The sequence below is a fragment of the Polypterus senegalus genome, chromosome 7, assembly GCF_016835505.1.
Source record: "Polypterus senegalus isolate Bchr_013 chromosome 7, ASM1683550v1, whole genome shotgun sequence".
In the NCBI taxonomy this organism is placed as follows: Eukaryota; Metazoa; Chordata; class Cladistia; order Polypteriformes; family Polypteridae; genus Polypterus; species Polypterus senegalus.
Genome location: NC_053160.1, coordinates 34,037,804 through 34,057,528, shown reverse-complemented (window position 1 = coordinate 34,057,528; position 19,725 = coordinate 34,037,804). Strand labels below are relative to the sequence as shown.

Here is a 19,725-nt window from a genome sequence, read left to right as displayed (position 1 = left end):
TTCATGAATGTACATGCTTTTCTCCTTAATATGTAAATATTTTATGGCTTCCATGTATTTGGTAAGCTTTTGATTTCTACGTTGATTCTCATGACAATCAAGTGTATTCTTTGTTGTTCTGTTTAAAAAAAAAAAAAAAAGCACAAATCATGCAACTAATTCAAGAATCAAGAGAGTGTGTTGTTCCAACGCAGGTTTTTTTATTGATATTTCTTTAAAATATAAATAAGTCTATAATGTTTATTAATAAACTTTGCTTGAGAGTATATTTTTTTGATATTAGTAATCTCAGTGAATTGTGGAGGGTGCTGTTGATGTATTCTTAATTACCTTTTGTTTGATGGAAAAAAAAAATGTATTTTTATGTTTAAAATATAAATATATAAAACTATATATATATATATATATATATATATATATATATATATATATATATATATATATATATATATATATATATATATATATAAAACTATATATATATAGAGTTATATATGAGAGTATATATTGTATATGCTATATATATATATATATATTTCCCTGGTGGTAATTTTAATGACAGTTCTGTGTGAGTTTAGAAGGACATGTTCCATACAGTTAAATTCATTCATTTCCAAATATAGGTGTACATCATTGCGGAACATAAGGGACAATGAGGAAAAGGATTCAGCCTTTCGAGGAATCTGTACAATGATTAGTGTAAATCCAGGAGGAGTTGTGCAGGTCAGGTGATCATTTCTTAATGTTTCTCATTTAAATGCTAGTTAGGGGCTGTGCTGTAAGTGAAATGAAAAGTTAAATCTGTTTTAGAATTCAACCACACGACAGAATATAGATGTCCACATATTCTAGAAAAAAAAAAAATTGAAAGTTGTGTTAAAACTGCACATATATATCTACCACATACCTTCAGAAGCTTATAATTTTAAATGGCTGCAATGAGTTTGTAATAAGGTTTTCTTACCAGTGTTGAAGTACCAGTAGTTTTTCTGGTGTCTTTTATGTAACATAATCTTGTACCCCAAATTTTTACTGCAAATATGATGGGGCAGTTTTCTAATTCTGATAAGCACATAAGCAATTAACTTCAGTCATGATGTAAAATAAAATGAAAAAGTTGTTTTTATGTGCAAAGATTAAAGGCACCTGTAATCATCATGGTAAATGTAGCAATTGGCAAACCATCACTTTCCCAAGTAACTCCTGTTAATCAAATTTTAAAAATCCTGTGATGTTTAATACTCTTTCATTCGTATACTCCTCTCCAGTGCTCACATATTTGCAGATGATGCATTATGGTAATTTCAACTTTCAATCTGATGACAAGATTTCATAGAGAAAAACGGTTTATACTCATTTGCTTCCAGGTGTTTTTGATTTAATTTATTGTACTGAATTGTGATTATGACTATGGAAGCAGGCCCTACAGGAGTTTGCAGTGTGATTATTAGGAAGTACTGTATTTATTATAATTTAAGTCTTAAAACACCCAGTGTTTTTTATGTTGGTCAAATTCTTTCCTCAAATGGAAATACTTTATCTTGTAGGATTTCATATTTTTCTGTGATGCTGTGGCATCATGGGTTAGTCCAAAAGAAGACCTACGTGATATGTTCTATAAGGTAAATGCAACAAATTTTTTGTTATAAGAGTTTTCCAGTGTCTAATGTGTAAAAATGCAAGAAAGTATAGTTAGAATTATGTTGATTTCTCCATTAACTATTATAACAATATTGTCTGATTTTTCAATTTAGTCACTATAATAGACAAACATAGTCTGCGGAAAAACTTTAAAATAATTTACATTAGTTTCATTGATAACAATGGATGAATAGTTTCAGCTTTTGTTTAGGTAATGCAAAATTAATGAATAAATTATGTGTAAAGACATAAACAAGCATTATATTATGTTAACCTATTAATGAAAGTTGTTATAAAGTGGTACCCAATATGCTTAAAATAATAGCACTCAGATAAAACTCAAGCGGTAGTACTTCTATTTCTTAGTATTGAATCCATCGTTTAAACGTTTACAGCCTAGGCTAGAAAAACTATGTGAATACTAATGACTTTTCCAAAAGCCATTTGTAGTTGCTGTGTCTTATATAAAGGCACACATAATTTCATTTCTGACTAAGGATCTTTTCTTGTGAGTCATCGTCTGATGAAAATCAATATCAGAGGACCTTAGAAGAAGAACTGTGGTTACACATAAAGCTGGAGGACGCTACAGAAATCCTTAGTGTTCACAAATCCATAATAAGACACATTCACCAACTACTTGTCATATAAGTTGTTTAAATGTTCAAAGTTCAGGCTGGAAAAATATATCTTAACTCTTGTATTCAGTAACTGGAGAACCGCTTTTAGCAGCAGTAGCCACCACCAGATATTTCCCTTACCTGTTGATCAGGTTGGTACAACAGTTAGACAATTTCTCATCATAAAAATGTTTCAGAAGACAAATAGCAACTAGTAAAAAGATATTTTCATTACAAAAATCCACTGAGTACAGGTTAGTTCAAAGCCAATAATATATGCTTGTAGCTGTTTTGATTAAATGCTTTAATTGCACCAGTTTCACACAAGCATTAATAAGTGTTCTGTGCAATGTAATGTATGTTGCCTTAATGACTGTGACTTTCTAAGTAGTTTCCATATTCTCACTATGTTTTGGATGTTCATTTTTTTTCTTCAGATTTTACATGGATTTAAAAATCAGGTTGGGGATGAAAACTGGAGACAATTTTCTGACCAGTTTCCAATTCCTCTGAAGGAGCGCCTTGCAGCATACTATGGAGTATAACAACATAGTCTGTAGTGGCAGTCCTGTTATCGGTAAGTATATGAGGAAACATGGTGAGTTATATTAACCGATTGAAGCTGTTACTTAACATCTCTGGTTATTGGAAAACAATTTGTTTACTTGTATTCAACTGTTTACATTAAGTTAAAACCCCTCGTTATTAACATGATGTAAACAAAGGCATTCGTGTAAAATGGGGAGCGACCCCATCAAAAACAAAACACTCCACATATTTTCTTGGTTTAATCATTTCACCACATTTGGCAGATTTTAACCTATTGTGTAATACAATTTTTGTAATGGTCATTTGTATTACTGAACAGCACCACTACTGCCTCACTGCTACAGGAGGCTTTGTTTGAAACCCAACACAGTCACTGCAGTTCATATGTTCTCCCTACATCTTTATCAGATTTTATGGTACCTGTGCTTTCTTTTCATATATTATAGTAGTAAAGAATCCATTGATTTTGATTGGTGGCTCCAAAGTGTCCCTTTGTGAGTGTGGATGTTCATGTGATTCTACCTTGAAATGACTGTCAATCACTGTTACCATGTTACTGATAAATCTCTGATATTTCTCCTTTGTTTGTTTGTATCTTTGACTAATTCAGTTTACTAGCTGCAATCATACTTCATCCTCAAGTTCTTATACCCATTAAATAATATACTCTATACACATTCTTGAGAAGCATACATGGAAAACGTAGGCTTTTGCGGTGGATACTTAAGCGGGCCTAGTGTCGGTTATGCGAAATACTATAATGAAATATAACAGTGCTATGTTCTTTGGTCAAATGTATTTTTTATTTTTTCCCCAAACCAAAGTAGGATTTAAAGTTCAGACAGTATGTAGCTCTTCAGACATCTAGGTAATACCCCATCTGTAACTAGATGTGGTGAAGCATGTATGACATGCATAGTTTCATTCATACAACTTGTATATGTCTTTTTTATAACTCTCTTTCATATTGGTCTGCAGTACACATGCATCTTGTGGGTGTCACGAAGTTTGAGCAATCTTTAAAATGTATTTCATTTTCTTATCTCCCAAATTTTGCAGCTGTTGATGTCAAAGGTAGCTATCTGTCTCTCTCTGTTTATAAAAGGTTTTCATTATGCTTGATCCATTAAGCACATCCTGACACATTTGACATTATTATTAGCTGAATTGTGTAGATAGTTGTGGTGTACTCGCTTGACCTTTAGTTGTGTAGTGTGACATACCAAACTCATTCCAACCAGTCTGTGACTCTCCCCAACAAAATCAGACATGGTTTTGTGTTAAGTCGTAGAGGGTGGGCTCTGTGAGAGAGCTGAGAACAAAACGGCACTCCTCTGGGAATAAAACACATATAATGCAGCTACAACAAAATGAGGAAAACATATTTTAGATCTGGTGTAGTGTGTTTTTCATACCATGACAGAAGAAGAAAAGGCCAAGATTTGCAGCTGAATCTACATTGCCAGTTTTGTCAGGCAGAACATTATAGGCTGTCAGAGGAAAGGGCGATACTTTGGGAATGTGAACCTGTGTTGAATGTGTTGTCCAGGGAGTTGTGTAATTTGTTGTTTACTCTGAATACTAGTCATTTAATCTGACATACTAAGGCAACAAGATCTGCAAATATAGCCATCAAGTTTGACATCCCTTCTAAATACAAGTTGTGTAATGTGCTATATAGCAAACCTTTGTGTAATCATTTACTTCATAATTAATATGGAAAAACAAAGGAGAAATAGGAAAAAAAAAGCAAAACCATTCAACCTTTACTAAAGTCACACTGTGATTAATTAAATTTAGTTTAAGATCTGTGAGCATCATTTGCTAATTTGGTCCTTAGTTTTCCTAGTTAATGTTGCCTCTTAAAACTCATTGAATCCTTAAACTGAACTTAATTAATCAGTGAAAAAAAGTTTTTTTTTAGTCAGTATTCATATTTTGTACATAATGTTGATTTAGAAGTATCATGCCCATTGCTTTTGGACCATAAGCCATCTCTCAGAAGTTGAATTTCCAATACAAAACATTACAGAAGTTACTGCACTTTGATGGGAGTGTAGTTAGGTACAAAACTCTTTTACATGTCTTAAGGTTTCTTTAAGTTTAGCAGATAAATCCAAGATATCTTTTTTTTTTTTTTTTTTTCCTTGAATACCTGACATTATTTTTGAAGTGTGCATCTATCTCTGTATGTACACTGCACTGCACTTTTTATTCAGAATTGGCAGATGATGCACACCTCTGAATTTCTAGATGCTATCTTTGATTTTGGTCAATAAGTATACACATTTTCAGTGTCGTTGAATCACTGGACAAAGTTCGCCTTGTAGCATTTAGCAGTTTAACACACCACATGATGCATCAACTTTTCAACATAGGCCTATGACTTAGAAGTACAAAAATATTAACTGATTTCATAAACATGGTGAAACATGTATACAATAATCCCTCCTCGATCGTGGGGGTTGCGTTCCAGAACCCCCCCGCGATAGGTGAAAATCCATATGTTTGTATGGTTATTTTTATATATTTTAAGCCCTTATAAACTCTCCCACACTGTTAACATTATTAGAGCCCTCTAGACATGAAATAACACCCTTTAGTCAAAAGTTTAAACTCTGCTCCATGACAAAACAGAGATGACAGTTTTTTCTCACAATTAAAGGAATACAAACATATCTTCTCTTCAAAGGAGCGCTGTTGGGAGCAGAGAATGTCAGAGAGAGAGAGTGTGACAGAAAAGCAAATAATCAAAAAATCAATACGCGCTGTTGGGCTTTTAAGTATGTGCACCCCGATAAAGCAGCCACAACAGAAGGGAGCAATGTGAAGGTAGTCTTTTAGCATTTTTAGAGTAGCGTCCGTATCTTCTAGGCAAACAGCCTCTGTGCAAACAGCCCCTCTGCTCACACCCCCTCCGTCAGGAGCAGAGAATGTCAGAGACAACAACAACAACAACATTTATTTCTATAGCACATTTTCATACAAACAGTAGCTCAAAGTGCTTTACGTATTAAAGAATAGAAAAATGAAAGACACAATTATAAAACAAAATAAATCAACATTAATTAACATCGAATAAGAGTAAGGTTCAATGGCCAGTGGGGACAGAAAAAACAAAAACTCCAAACGGCTGGAGAAAAAATAAAATCTGTAGGGATTCCAGACCATGAGACCGCCCAGTCCCCTCTGGGCATTCTACCTAACATAAATGAAACAGTCCTCTTTGGATTTAGGGTTCTCACGGAAGGGCTTGATGAGGATGATGGTCACGTAGACTTCTTCCTTTTAATCCGTCCATCATTGTTGGAGCATCATGAAGCTTTGAGTAGGTGGTGGTGGCGCAGGCCACCACCACAAAGAAACCGGAAACAGAAAAGAGAGTAGGGGTCAGTATGGATTTTAGAGCCACCATGAATAGTTATTATGAGGAAATTGAACATATAGAGTATCAGGATTAAGTTAAATTAAGATTAAAATGAAGTTATACAAAGGCCATGTTAAAGTAATGTGTTTTCAGCAGTGTTTTAAAGTGCTCTACTGTATCAGCCTGGCGAATTCCTATTGGCAGGCTATTCCAGATTTTAGGTGCATAGCAGCAGAAGGCCGCCTCACCACTTCTTTTAAGTTTTGTTCTTGGAATTCTAAGGAGACACTCATTTGAGGATATGAGGTTACGATTTGGAATATAAGGTGTCAGACATTCTGATATATAAGATGGGGCGAGATTATTTAAGGCTTTATAAACCATAAGCAGAATTTTAAAGTCAATTCTGAATGACACAGGTAACCAGTGTAGTGACATTAAAACTGGAGAAATGTGTTCGGATTTTCTTTTCCTAGTTAGGATTCTAGCAGCTGCGTTCTGCACTAGTTGCAAACGATTTATGTCTTTTTTGGGTAGTCCTGAGAGGAGTGCGTTGCAGTAATCTAGTCGACTCAAAACAAACGCGAGAGAGATAGAAAAGCAAACAATCAAGCACCGCTCGGGAAGCACATCACATATCATTGAGGAGTTTTATTTAATACGTAATACATGTTCTGATTGGGTAGCTTCTAAGCCATCCGCCAATAGCATCCCTTGTATGAAATCAACTGGGCAAACAAACTGAGGAAGCATGTACCATAAATTAAAAGACCCATTGTCCGCAGAAATCCGCGAACCAGGGAAAAATCTGTGATATATATTTAGATATGCTTACATTTAAAATCCGCCATAGAGTGAAGCCGCGAAAGTCGAAGCGCGATATAGCGAGGAATCACTGTAATGTGATTGAACAGTCAAGCTTTAAAGAAGTTGTATGTTAACAGTCACATTGGCTACATCCACACTATTATGTTTTTGTTTAAAAATGCATTTTCACCATTCATCCAGAAAACATAGACTTCTGAAGACTCTGCATACTTCTGAAAACACCAGACTAGCATTTTATTTTGGATGGGTGAAAACGTACATTTTTGGAAAAGCAGGCTATAGTCGAGCTCTCGTTTGTTCATGCTTATTACATAGCCCTTCCCTGATTGAATTCTGCTCATTACAATGTCCTATTCCCTTACTGGTTACTCTTCATGGAAGAAAGTCATATTCTGACATAGCAGAAATGGCATAGTTGCTTTCCATTGCACATGTTTTGTTGCTTATCTGTTTACATCCAAATTGTGCTTTGTGCAGTTTGAATTGTGCACACATATACACAACACAAAAATGATACCAGTTCCTACTGTTTTGTGATAAATTGCCAGTGCATGCATTTTCCATGTACAGTAAGTGAACATCTACGTCATATCCAGTTTCAGTTGTTTTTGTATGGATGAAGATAATTTTGGGAAATGCTTTGAAAATACTATGTGGACGGAGACGTTGATAGATGCTGTTTTTAAATGAAAAATGTAGCAGTGTGGACAAAGCTGTTATTACTTGTGGGGTACAGTGAGGTAACTTACTTTTTTTTTTTGTTTTGTAGGTCTTTCACTGTGGGAGACAACGGGGAGCCTCTGCACCCAGGGAAAAAAATGTTACCCTTTTGCTGGGGGGAAGGGTAGATCAGTGGGGACATTCAGTACAATCCCAACCCTACTGGGGGGGTGGGAGGGAGGTGTAAGTCATTGAGCTGTTCAGCTGAAGGGGGGAAAATGTTTGAACACCTGGAGCCTTTGAGGGCAGAATTTTTTGTCTCTTAACAACTCAGTAGCTACAAGCAAAGGAGATTTTTGTCCAGTACAACAGCACATTGTTAGAGAAAAAAAGTATACATATACATATATATTTTACTATATATATGTATATATAAAACCTTTGAGCAAACCTCGGGGAGAAAATATATATTTTCTATAAAATATTGGCTTTAAAGAGTTAATTACAGACAAAGAAATTATTGCACAGAAAATTAAAGATGGGTTAAAAAGCAGTATTAATGAACTAAGTTTATAATGTGGATATATAAAAATTAAATGTATAAGAACATAGGGAAAGGTCAGATAATTGCATGCAATGAAGAATAATACTCAATGAAGTTTAAACAAAAAAAACACTGTGTTGCTTACATTTTCAGTAGGCAAATATTAGCTGTAGGCAACCAAAATGGGGAAAAATATAGAAGTAATATTTTAAGACCAAGACCTAGGCAAGCAACCTACTTAGTCAGTTATACATCTATCTGTTGCATATCAAAGCATATGCATATCTTTTTTTTATATATAAATACTGAAGATATTAGTGAAGGGAAGTTAAAATGGTTATCTTAAAAGCATACATAAATGCCAAACCATTTGTCAACATGTGCAGTTTGAGGTATTCACATACATTTTTTTATTTAATTGATATGGACTTTTTTTTTTTTTTTTTAAAGGGAAACCTGATATTCTTACATCAGAGTGGGGATTGTCTACCTATACATTTATATTGCACCAATTTTTGTGTTAAGGTTAAATGATGCATAGCCCAACATTAAGAAGTCTGGGTATTTTGTTTTTATATTGAACATTTTTTCCTCTTAACATAGTTTTCAGTCCCTTTGTTCTAAGGCCTTGGAATATCTTTAGGATACATTAGGACTAAGGTTATTTAGTAGTGGTGTGTATAACCTGCACATTGTGGAAAGCAGATATTTGTGTGAAAACCTTGCTTCTGTGCTGTCAATGTGTTGTGCTCTCTGCATGGACATAATACTAGTGAATTTACCAGAGGTTCTAAGACTTCAAAGAGCTATGTGGTTGGTCATTGTGTTAAGGGCTGTGTTTTAAACAAGAAAAAATAGATTGCATCAGAGGACAAATGTACAAGTTGACATGAACTGTTTGCTATACATAAATGTTTATTCCCACTCAGTTTTGCTTATTTTTTCCTGTTCAAAGCATGATCTTAAAGTTGCTTATGGTTGTTAATAAGCAGGGTACTAAACTTCATCTGCGCATGTTGGTGGCCCTTCATACCCTAGTGAGATATGAAAGGGTGCAAGTTGCAAGCTATATGAGAAAGTTGGATTATTATAGTTTTTGTTTCCAGTTTCATCTGTTTTGCTGCTCTTCCTTCTGCTTTCCTTAGCTTTTTTTTATGTTAAATAAACCCTGAATTATATTTAGCCTTTCCCTTCCCTTACTGTGTATTTTGTTGTTGGGTTTTTTGTTGTTTTATTTTTTTTGTTTGTTTGTTTTTTGTTTAACAACTGTGAATCAAAAAGCTGAACTGGTACTATGGTCTTTAGTCTCTCTCGAAAGTTGAAGTTGTTGTGTTATCCTGAGCCTATCCCATGATGAACATTGCAGAGGCTGAGGATTAGCTGTGGAATCCATAAGATGACTCTGCTGGTCAGAGCCGAACATGTAATCCTTTCCTGTTCTTTTTCAAACTGTGTTAACCCATTTAAAGGGGGTTTGGGGGAGATGGGATGGGGTTAAAAAACAAAACAAACCCTAAAGCCATAGCAGCTTATTGCAACTGAAGGACCTACATTTGCATCATATGTTGATGTTCTTGAATGATTGCATGTTTGTTGAATGAGCGAGTGATAGATAAATAGTATAACATGCTGCACTGATGTCTTTGGGCCTACCTGTGCATGTTAGATACGATGTTTGCATTTCATTTCAGCTGAGCTGTTGCTTTTGTTTGCGTTTGAGTGTTCAATTCTGTAATTTTGCCTGCATTCACCTTGCTTCCTACCTACCTTGCACATTTTCATATTGCTTGCTAGCAGCATTTGAAACACTTTTAAACAAAGCTTTAATCTTTGACTTCAGTGCTATTTTGGCTTCACTGCATTTTCTCAGGATGTGCTCCCCACTGCATTATAATCAGATTGCTATTGCTTTATCTACACATGCTTTTGTTATTATTTTTTTTTTTTATTGAACTACATTTGAGGAAAGACTTTCTTTTTTCCCCTTTGGAACACTCAACATGTGCTTTCCTTTAACAGGAAGGGAGGTGCTGCCTTGGCTCCAAACAGTTCGACGCGATCCAATAGGCATTAATGCAGATTCACCCTGCCGCTCTCACTTTATCTTTCACTAGAGAGGTGGACACTATTCCACTGTTTGGAAGCCATTTAAGTAAGGGAAAAAGAAATAAGAATTTCTGAACAACTGCATTATTTGTTCCACATTATAGAAAAATGAATAGGATACGTAACATTTTTTTCAAATCCCTTTTCGGATTAAAGTTGTGTCATGCATTTATTTCAGCTTTTGGAGTCATCAACATCATGGGATATATACTGTTTATTTAACTGTGGTTTACATGTTTCTAATGATTCTGAATGTCGTGTAGACGTGCCTGAAATTGTAATGCTTTGTCTTGTCACATTCCAACATTTTATTGTTGTCGTTTTTGATTTTGTTTGTCCCCTCCGTCCCTCCCCAAGCATGCTAAAAAGCACGGCTTAATTTGTCTGCTCCTTACACACTGAATTAAGTGCTGTTTGTGTACTATGCTACAGATATGGCCGCTGCTACGTGATGTAGTTTTCTACTTGAATATTTTTATGTTGTAGAAACCTCAGGAGGTCAGTGTTTACTGTTTATATATGCCTTTTCCATTTGAGCTTCCCATTTGAAGGATTCTAACGATGGATAAAACACTTCTGTACCCAAGTCACAGTCAAATAGCTGGTGCAGCAAAAGCAGTTCATCTAAATAAATATGCAGTCCTTTGCAGAATGTGGAGAACAATTTAATTTGAAAAATGGCACTCTACCTTTCAATTTTCTGAGAAAAGCATAACATTTATGCCATTAATTCTACTGATTGTGTTAAAGTAGTAATAGAAGTTAAAAAAAGACATGTTGCAAGTGGAAGCTCCTCTTGTCCATGGGGTGCAGACTGTTAGAGTAGGAGTGGACCACAAGCTGCTTCCTCTATACAAGTTGATAAAAGTATTTCTGCAGACTGAGGCATTTCCTCTGCCTTTTCCTCTACTAGAAACCTGCTGCTAAATCCTGCGAAATAACAGGGGAAAACGGCAGATATAGATACTACTAATCTGACACAGTAATCGTTTGCTTTCTGCTATAACTTGGGATGCAGAAGGGTTTTCCATAGATGAGAAAAATGCTTCCAGAAACTGTGTTTCTGAACAACATGATGGCATCTACTACTGTATAATGTTAGAATTGTTTCCTTCAAACCATTCTCCAGCAACCTCTCTCAGCTGTGTATACTTGACTAATATTTCTTGAAGTCTGCCTTCACACTTACGCTAAACATGAGAGATCTTCATTTTAAATAGAAATAATGGTTTTAATTTTTGATAAGCTGCTGAATTTTAAAGAGTTTTTTGGGGCCACCAAATATTTTGGATCATGCAAAGAATATATATTGTACTGTAGTAATTTTGTAATGACATTTGTATGATGTAGTGAGATATTAGTTGTGAATGTTAATCACTGCTTGGATATGTACAATGTTGGTAATAAATTGTTTACATAAAGCTTTGAAATTGTGAATCTGGCTGTTTATTATTTATAATCAATTATTAAAATGAGTAAGAAAATAAGAAATTTGACAAATGAAAGAAGACCCTTCAGTCCATCAAGCTCGTTTGTTTAGCTTTCCCAACATCTCATCCAGATACTTCTTAAAGGCTGTCAGGGTTTCTGCTTCAACTAAATGTCTTAATAGTTTGTTCAGTATTTAGAAGTATTTCCTGGCTCCTCCATTTAGTTGGAATATTTTGGTTGGATCTACTTTATCAGTGTATTGAAAACTTTGAATACATGCCTTACATCCCCATGCAGCGTTTCTTTGTTTGAAACTAAACAGGTCCTTCAGAATATGACATGTTGCTCTCCTTTGCACAGGTTCAAGTGCTGTTATGTCTTTTTTTCTAGTGTGGTCACCAGAGCTGCACACAATATTCTAGATGTGGTCTCCCTATAGCAGGTTTTCAAAAATAATGACATATGGAAAAGGGATTTGTATTTTTTGGTACAGGTTCGATTTGAGTGTTTTTTTAACCTTTTTTTTTTTCTCCATTCTCTCAAATGAAATGCCTTCCTTCATGGAATCTCCAGTGTGGTACTGTTGTTTAATAATTGAGATGTGTGAGCACCACAGTAGACTCAAAATCCAAAGTCAAGCTATGAGTCCTTACACTCGCTGCTTTTGTGTTAGGAGTTTGCTCCTGTGCAGCACAGGTAACACGACCAGTATTAAAACAGATAAACAGGGCTGACCCCGGGGTACATGACAACCCCAGGCAGTTTTGGGTGCATGCGGCAGCGATTCATAAATGACAGGGAAGGGCACATCCCCCTTGGAGATCGGCAGATTCGCAAGTGCATGTGAAATTGACACACACAAATACCATATAGAGAATGGGGCACATCTGTAAGGGGGGTAGTACTTGGATAAGTTTTACTGTCCCCCCCCAAAGTCATGACACCTCTAGGCTGGTGCTTTCTTGGCCAGCTGCTGATACATTTTTGAATAATTTATTTGCAGTACTTTTAAATTGCTTTTAATAAGTAAGCATTCATTCTGTATACAGTACACTGCCTTTTACAATATGATTGTTGGCATGGGTTTTAGTAAAGACTAGCAAAATACCCGCGCTTCGCAGCAGCGAAGTACTGCCTTAAAATTTTATTAAGAAGAAAATTAAACCTTTTTAAACTGAGGGAAAATATACCAATAATTATTTGTTAAGGATCTCTTTGTATACCACATTGTGAGTTCGGCCCTCCGGTTGTAATATGACCAAGCTGTGCGCTGAGCTTACTCTTAAGCATGCAACGTACAGTTGACCATGTAAACAGTAATCTTGTTTCAAAGCTTGGATTGCTGCTGTCATAATCGGTTTGAGTTTCATGGTTTGTTTCAATTACGACAGTATTTGCAGGACTTGTGTTGAAGTGACATTCGACATCTGTCAAGCGTTGTAAGCACACAACCATTTTCATCGATAACTTCACATCCAGCTTTTGAGAGTTTAAACATTCATAAACATCAAAGTGTCCACTACTGAAATCGTCACCTGTGAATCTAAGATGTTTAAGAGGCATTGGCGGTTGTCGAAAGGTGTAAAATATTTGGCTATTTTGGTACACTTGAAAGTGACAACCGAACAATTCAGCGGCAGCCATCAACTCGCATGCAGATGCATAGGTGAAGGGCTTAAGTATTTCACTCTTCTAGTGCTCCTGTGTAGTATAATTATCTCCTGTACCGTCATCAGTCCACACCTTGAACCTGTCCCAGTCATTTAATACATAAGACACAATGTTCCTCCGGATATCAAGAGTGAGCCTGATATGGCCGTGCAATATGTAACAAAGAGAATGGAAAAGGTAGGTGCCATCTCCGGGCATGGAAACCACTCGGTAAGTGACAGTTCTTTGATCGATGGTGATCACCTCGATAGACATGTTAATGCGGGTACGGTTGGAACGATAAAGGAAATGGGTACCTGAACAATGTAAAGTAAGTCTAAAATACCTACACAATAGCTATAATCGTAATAAATGAACAATAAAACGGCGGAGAAGCCGTGGATTAAATAAAAAGGCTGCAGTTATCAGCAGGGAGACGTGAATCCCGTGGCGAAGCAAGGAAGGGAATGTAGAGACTGGAGTGACGGACGGCCTTATATAGGCAGGCAGCCAACAACGTGGGAGGCGTTGGGATGGGGGTACATATGCAACATGCATCATAAAATGAGACCGGTGCATAAATGTGGGCACACCAACTGAGATATTATATCAATACTTACAGTAGTTGAGCTTCCTTTTGCAAATCTAACAGCCTCTAGATGCCTCCTATAGCCTTTGATGAGTGTCTGGATTCTGGATGGAGGTATTTTTGACCATTCTTCCATACAAAATCTCACAAGTTCAGTTAAATTTGATGGCTGCCAAGCATGGACAGCCTGTTTCAAATCATCCCATAGATTTTCGATGATATTCAATTCAGAGGACTGTGACGGCCATTCCAGAACATTGTACTTCTCCCTCCGCATGAATGCCTTTGTAGATTTTGAACTGTGTTTTGGGTCATTGTCTTGTTGGAATATCCAACCCCTGCATAACTTCAACTTTGTGACTGATGTTTGAACATTATCCTGAAGAATTTGTTGATATTGGGTTGAAATCATCCGACCCTCGACTTTAACAAGGGCCCCAGTCCCTGAACTAGCCACACTGCCCAACAGCATGATGGAACGTCCACCAAATTTGACAGTAGGTAGCAGGTGTTTTTCTTGGAATGTGGTGATCTTCTTCCGCCATGCAAAGCGCTTTTTGTTATGACCAAATAACTCCATTTTTGTCTCATCAGTCCAAAGCACTTTGTTCCAAAATGAATCTGGCTTGTCTAAATAAGCATTTGCATACAACAAGCAACTCTGTTTGTGGCGTGAGTGCAGAAAGGGCTTCTTTCTCATCACCCTGCCATACAGATGTTCTTTGTGCAAATTGTGCTGAATTGTAGAACGATGTACAGATACACCATCTGCAGCGAGATGTTCTTGCAGGTCTTTGGAGGTGATCTGTGGGTTGTCTGTAACCATTCTCACAATCCTGTGCATATGCCACTCCTGTATTTTTCTTGGCCTGACAGACCTGGTTTAACAGCAGCTATGCCTGTGGCCTTCCATTTCCTGATTACATTCCTACAGTCGAAACTGACGGTTTAAACCTCTGAGAAAGCTTTTTATAGCCTTCCCTAATCCATAAGACTGAACAATCTTAGTTTTCAGATCTTTTGAGAGTTGCTTTGAGGATCCCATGCTGTCTGTCACCCTTCAGAGGAAAGTCAAAGGGAAGCACAACTTGCAATTGACCACCTTAAATACCTTACTCATGATTGGACACACCAGTCTATGAAATTCAAGGCTTAACAAGCTCATCCAACCAATTTGGTGTTGAGCAGTGACAGGCATTCAAATCAGCAAAATTACAAGGGGACCCACATTTTTGCACAGCCAGTTTTTCACATTTGATTTAATTTTATACAACTAAATACTGCTACACTAAAAATCTTTGTTCAGAAAACACCCCAGTGCTCGGGTGTTCCTAGGAAATGAAAGACATACCACTGTTACTTTTTGTTGAAAGTAAATTATTATGCCAGCTGAGAGGGGTTCCCAAACTTTTTCATATGACTGTATTAGCTATGTCTGTATTTCACTGTTATTTGAGCAAAAGTTGGGGGTCTTTTTGGGGCAATGAAATTGTATTTTTTTTCCCTTTAATAATCATCTCTTCATTTATTGGAAAATTCATCTTACAAAATGGGTGTAGATATCCTGAACACGGTTTGACTACTGTCGGAAGAGTTTTGCCTGTGTGACTAAATGTGAGTGAGTCCTTGGACACGATAACTTCACAACTTAAAAAATGTACGCTTGCTAAAACGGGTGCATTCGAAGGCTGTGCAGACCACAATGGATGGGGTTGAGCAGGTAGGCTCTACGACCTTCTGAATCTATTTTAGGATTGTGGAGGCCAGAGGCTGTCTCACTATGACTGAGCAGACAGTCTGGGTTCTAGTTCATCACAGGGACCACTCTTCTTATACACACACACACAAATTCATAACCATGACAAGTAATAAATAAATACAGTGGAACCTCGGTTTGCGAGCATAATTCGTTCCGGAAACGTGCTCGCAGTCCAAAGCACTCGTATATCAAAGCCAATTTCCCCATAAGAAATAATGGAAACTCAGATGATTCGTTCCACAACCCAAAACTATTCATATAAAAATGATTAATACAAAATATAAAGTAAAAATACATAAAAAAAATTAACCTGCACTTTACCTTTAAAAAGAATCATGGCTGGTGTGAGTGAGTTTCTACACTATGTGGGATTCCACCCAACGGGACAACACGTGGAAGTGTACCAAAGCAATCGCAGTCTCCCAGCACTGTAGCAGTTCGCGATATAAGCATATCCAAAAAGACCGCGGACATGCTATAAGCGCCTGCCGTCGATGGGTGATATAAGGAACATTATAAAGATCCCACTAATAAATAACCGCGCTGTTGTTGTTTCAAGCTGAATAAAGCTGGTGGTGTTAAAGTACTGAGACTCAGCTTCGTGTTTTGGGGCGCAAGACGGGGACTCGCACTTCACAGCACACGTGCGCACACACACACACACACACACACACAGTCACAATGCTGTAGTAAGCAGTATACGCTCGTACGGATGTTGACTATATGAGTGAGGCACACAGACTCAGACGGAGAATAGTAGACGATTGTGAGAGTGAGACACGCACGTGAGAGAGAACCATCAGCTCAGTTATGCTCACATGACGCTCATCAGACAAAGTGTATCCATACTAGTCGTATTGCAAGACATCGCTCGTTTATCAAGTCAAAAATTATTAAAAAATTTAGCTCGTCTTGCAAAACACTCGTAAACCAAGTTACTCGTAAACCAAGGTTCCACTGTAAATACAACCCTTGTGTCTGGCCATTTAATATTCATGATATAGGACTTCCAAAGCTCTGCAGTTGCAGTTATGACAATATGTTAAGGAATAACAGATATGAAAGGCAAACTTTATTACAGTGAATGGCCATTATGGATATCAGGTGAAACTGGCACATGAATCATAACTTTTAGTGTGACCAGATTGTCAATATCACAAATGCCCATACATAACATGACTTACTTGTTTAATGTCTGATTTATCTCTTTATCTGAGAGGGATCAGGGCATGGGTTGGATAACACAAATGAATACATGTGATTCCATAAACTGCTTGAAGTACAAGCAAATACGTGGTAGTGCTGTCTGTTTTTGTGTACCTCTTATCATTTTGCTAATTCTGTTCAAATTTAATACAAGTTTTTAATTAAGCGTTCCCTGACTGAATTTTCACCATGTAGTTATACTGTATGTACATTTTATCAACTTCGGGGCTGTGGTAGGGATGGGCCCCTATGGAGTTTGTAGAACATATCGTGAGGATTTTTGTATTGGTGGAGCGATGTTTTATTTGATGGACAACCTTTTAAAATATTCTTCAAATTGGGACTGTGCTTATTATCTGGAATTCGGGCCACTCCAGTAGGTTACAGTGACGGTGAAACAGAGGATTGTGTGATGTAAAAATAACGGAAGCATTCAATAAGGGCGAGCTTCAAAAGGGCGACCTCAATTGAGCGCGGCGAATAAAGGCATTCGGAGATAATTTAGTTCAAATTGCTAATCTAATAATCTAACTGTAATAATTTTGTTGCGTTTGCCTTTATTCGCTGCGCTCAATTGAGGTCGCCCTTTTGAAGCTCGCTTTTATTTACGCGCCCTTATTGAAGGATACCAAAATAACAGCTGTGCACTTGGATTAGTGGTAAGCAAAGAGTACCGTCTAAATGTTTATTTGCTCTGTGCACAATAGCTTTGATGCCACAGGCCACTTCATCCATGTCTTGATAGTCCTTTGTTTTCCTTGCAAGCTGCCAACAACAGTGACACAGTCTGTTAGTTTTTTCATTAACATATTGGGGGTCTGTTTGCTGTCAGTGGTGTCTATCGGAGGTAAAAAAAAAAAATACGCAACATCCACAAGTTTGTGCAACTGCTGTCAAGGTAAAATTCAAACCATGAACTAAGTTGTAGTTGAAGTCACACAGAATGTCTCTCCATTTTAAGGTATACAAGTTCACAAATTTACCAGTGCCTTTCAATGGGAGCTTTTGAAATTTTATGACTGTACAGCTCATTCTGTTTAGGATTCCTTAATTAAAATTAAATGGTTTTGACAAGATTCCTTGAAGAATTAGTACGCCTTATTTCAACAAAATGTGTCCACAGGGGCTTAGTTATTTTGTGTAAACCGATATGGCTTCTTTACAATAGGTGCTTTGTGCGTTATATGCAAACGCACCTGAAAATGAAATATTCAAACTGAATGGCATTTGGCCTCGTTATTAGTACTGTGAAATGGACTAGAACTCAAAGATTCTTCAATGAAAGGTTCTTGACGACATTTTGTTCTATAGAGACAGACAGAGAACTGTTTTTTGCATCAACTACAGCAGAATTGGGGGAAGGTTAATGTAAGTTTTTGAATAAGAAGTAATTCTTCAAAATAATACCACCGAATCATTATTGTAATGTGTGCTGACATAATAAACATTAAACTTTAGAAGTGATGAATATGATGTACTGTACAGACTGTTTCATCTCCCTTTTAATTCTGCATATTTGCGCCGGTTTTTCGTAAGTTTCATCAGCTTCCTTTTGTCCCTTCTCAGGGAATTGGCAGACGTGTCCGGAATATCTCGACTCCACTTCACTCTATTAAGCCTGCTGTGCTGGAAACATTAACTGACCGGCAAAGCACTACGTCCAGTTTTCATGTGGTATGGGTGTACATATATAAAACATAACTTGTTTTTGTCCATAACATGCTATTTATTTTTTTTTTTTGTAAATATAAAGCTCTTTTTTCAACAAAAGTTTGCTGTCTGCTGGTCTGCCCTCCATCTTACTTTAGCAGGGAGAATTAACGCTATTAAGATGAATATTCTTCCTAAGCTGTTTCTATTTCAAAATGGCCCCATATACATTAACAAATATTTTTTTTAAGAAATTAGATTCAATCATAATTTATTTGGATGCAGGGATAAATCGAAATGGCGACTCTACAACAACCTAAAGCAGAAGGTGGCATGGCTCTACCTAATATACAATTTTATTACTGGGTGGCAAACATACAAGCTATAAAAACGTAGCCATTTACACAAATAGATGAACAGACACACCAGCTTGGTCCGCAATAGAAATGAAATCCTGCAGCACGTCTTTATATTCATTGCTTTGTACCTCAGTAAATACAAGATATCCTCAACAGACTAACAATCCAACGGTGCTTCACTCACTCAGAATATGGAACCAATGTAGGAAGCACTTCGAGTTAGAGAACATTTTATCTGTGGCACCGCTACATGATAACCACCTCTTTCCATCCTCTCAAACTTGCACAGTTTTTAATGTTTGGAGAACGTATGGGGTTAAATCATTTGGAGATTTGTATATAAATAATGTATTTGCATCCTACAATTACACTCCAAATTCAGCTTCCCATCAACACAATGTTTTCACACTCTCCGAATTAAAATTTTTTTCTAAATGAAACATGTATCAGACGAGAGGACTCGGACAGCATTTCTATAACATATAAAACCATTTTAAAATCCCTTTGTTTTAAAGATCCCAGAGTACGGTGGGAAAAAGATCTCTCACTCAACAGAAAAGGAATAGAAGGCAGCAATGCACAGAATTCACTTGAGCTCCATATGCACAAAGCATTTCATTATTCCACTTAAACTCTTTTATCAAGCACATCTGTCTTGTTTAAAATTGTCCAAAATGTTTCCAGGCCAGCATCCAACCTGCGAACGCTGCAATCGAGCTCCAGCCTCACTGGGTCACATGTTTTGGGCCTGCACCAAATTAGCATC

At 36.8% G+C, this 19,725-nt stretch overlaps 1 protein-coding gene across 2 annotated transcripts in view; it reads left to right on the top strand.

The window, feature by feature from the left end:
• Positions 1–11,740, top strand: part of tnpo1 (transportin 1) — a 157,158-nt gene extending 145,418 nt beyond the window's left edge. The window contains exons 22-25 of one of the 2 annotated variants that reach the window (XM_039758464.1): positions 624–723; positions 1,548–1,622; positions 2,699–2,838; positions 7,775–11,740. In XM_039758464.1, the coding sequence (XP_039614398.1) occupies positions 624–723; positions 1,548–1,622; positions 2,699–2,806 (283 nt within the window). In that variant the 3' untranslated portion in view covers positions 2,807–2,838; positions 7,775–11,740. Of the gene's footprint in view, positions 1–623; positions 724–1,547; positions 1,623–2,698; positions 2,839–7,774 lie in introns of those variants that run through there. The other variant, XR_005634296.1, reaches the window with a different exon arrangement.
• The last annotated feature ends 7,985 nt before the right edge of the window (positions 11,741–19,725 follow it).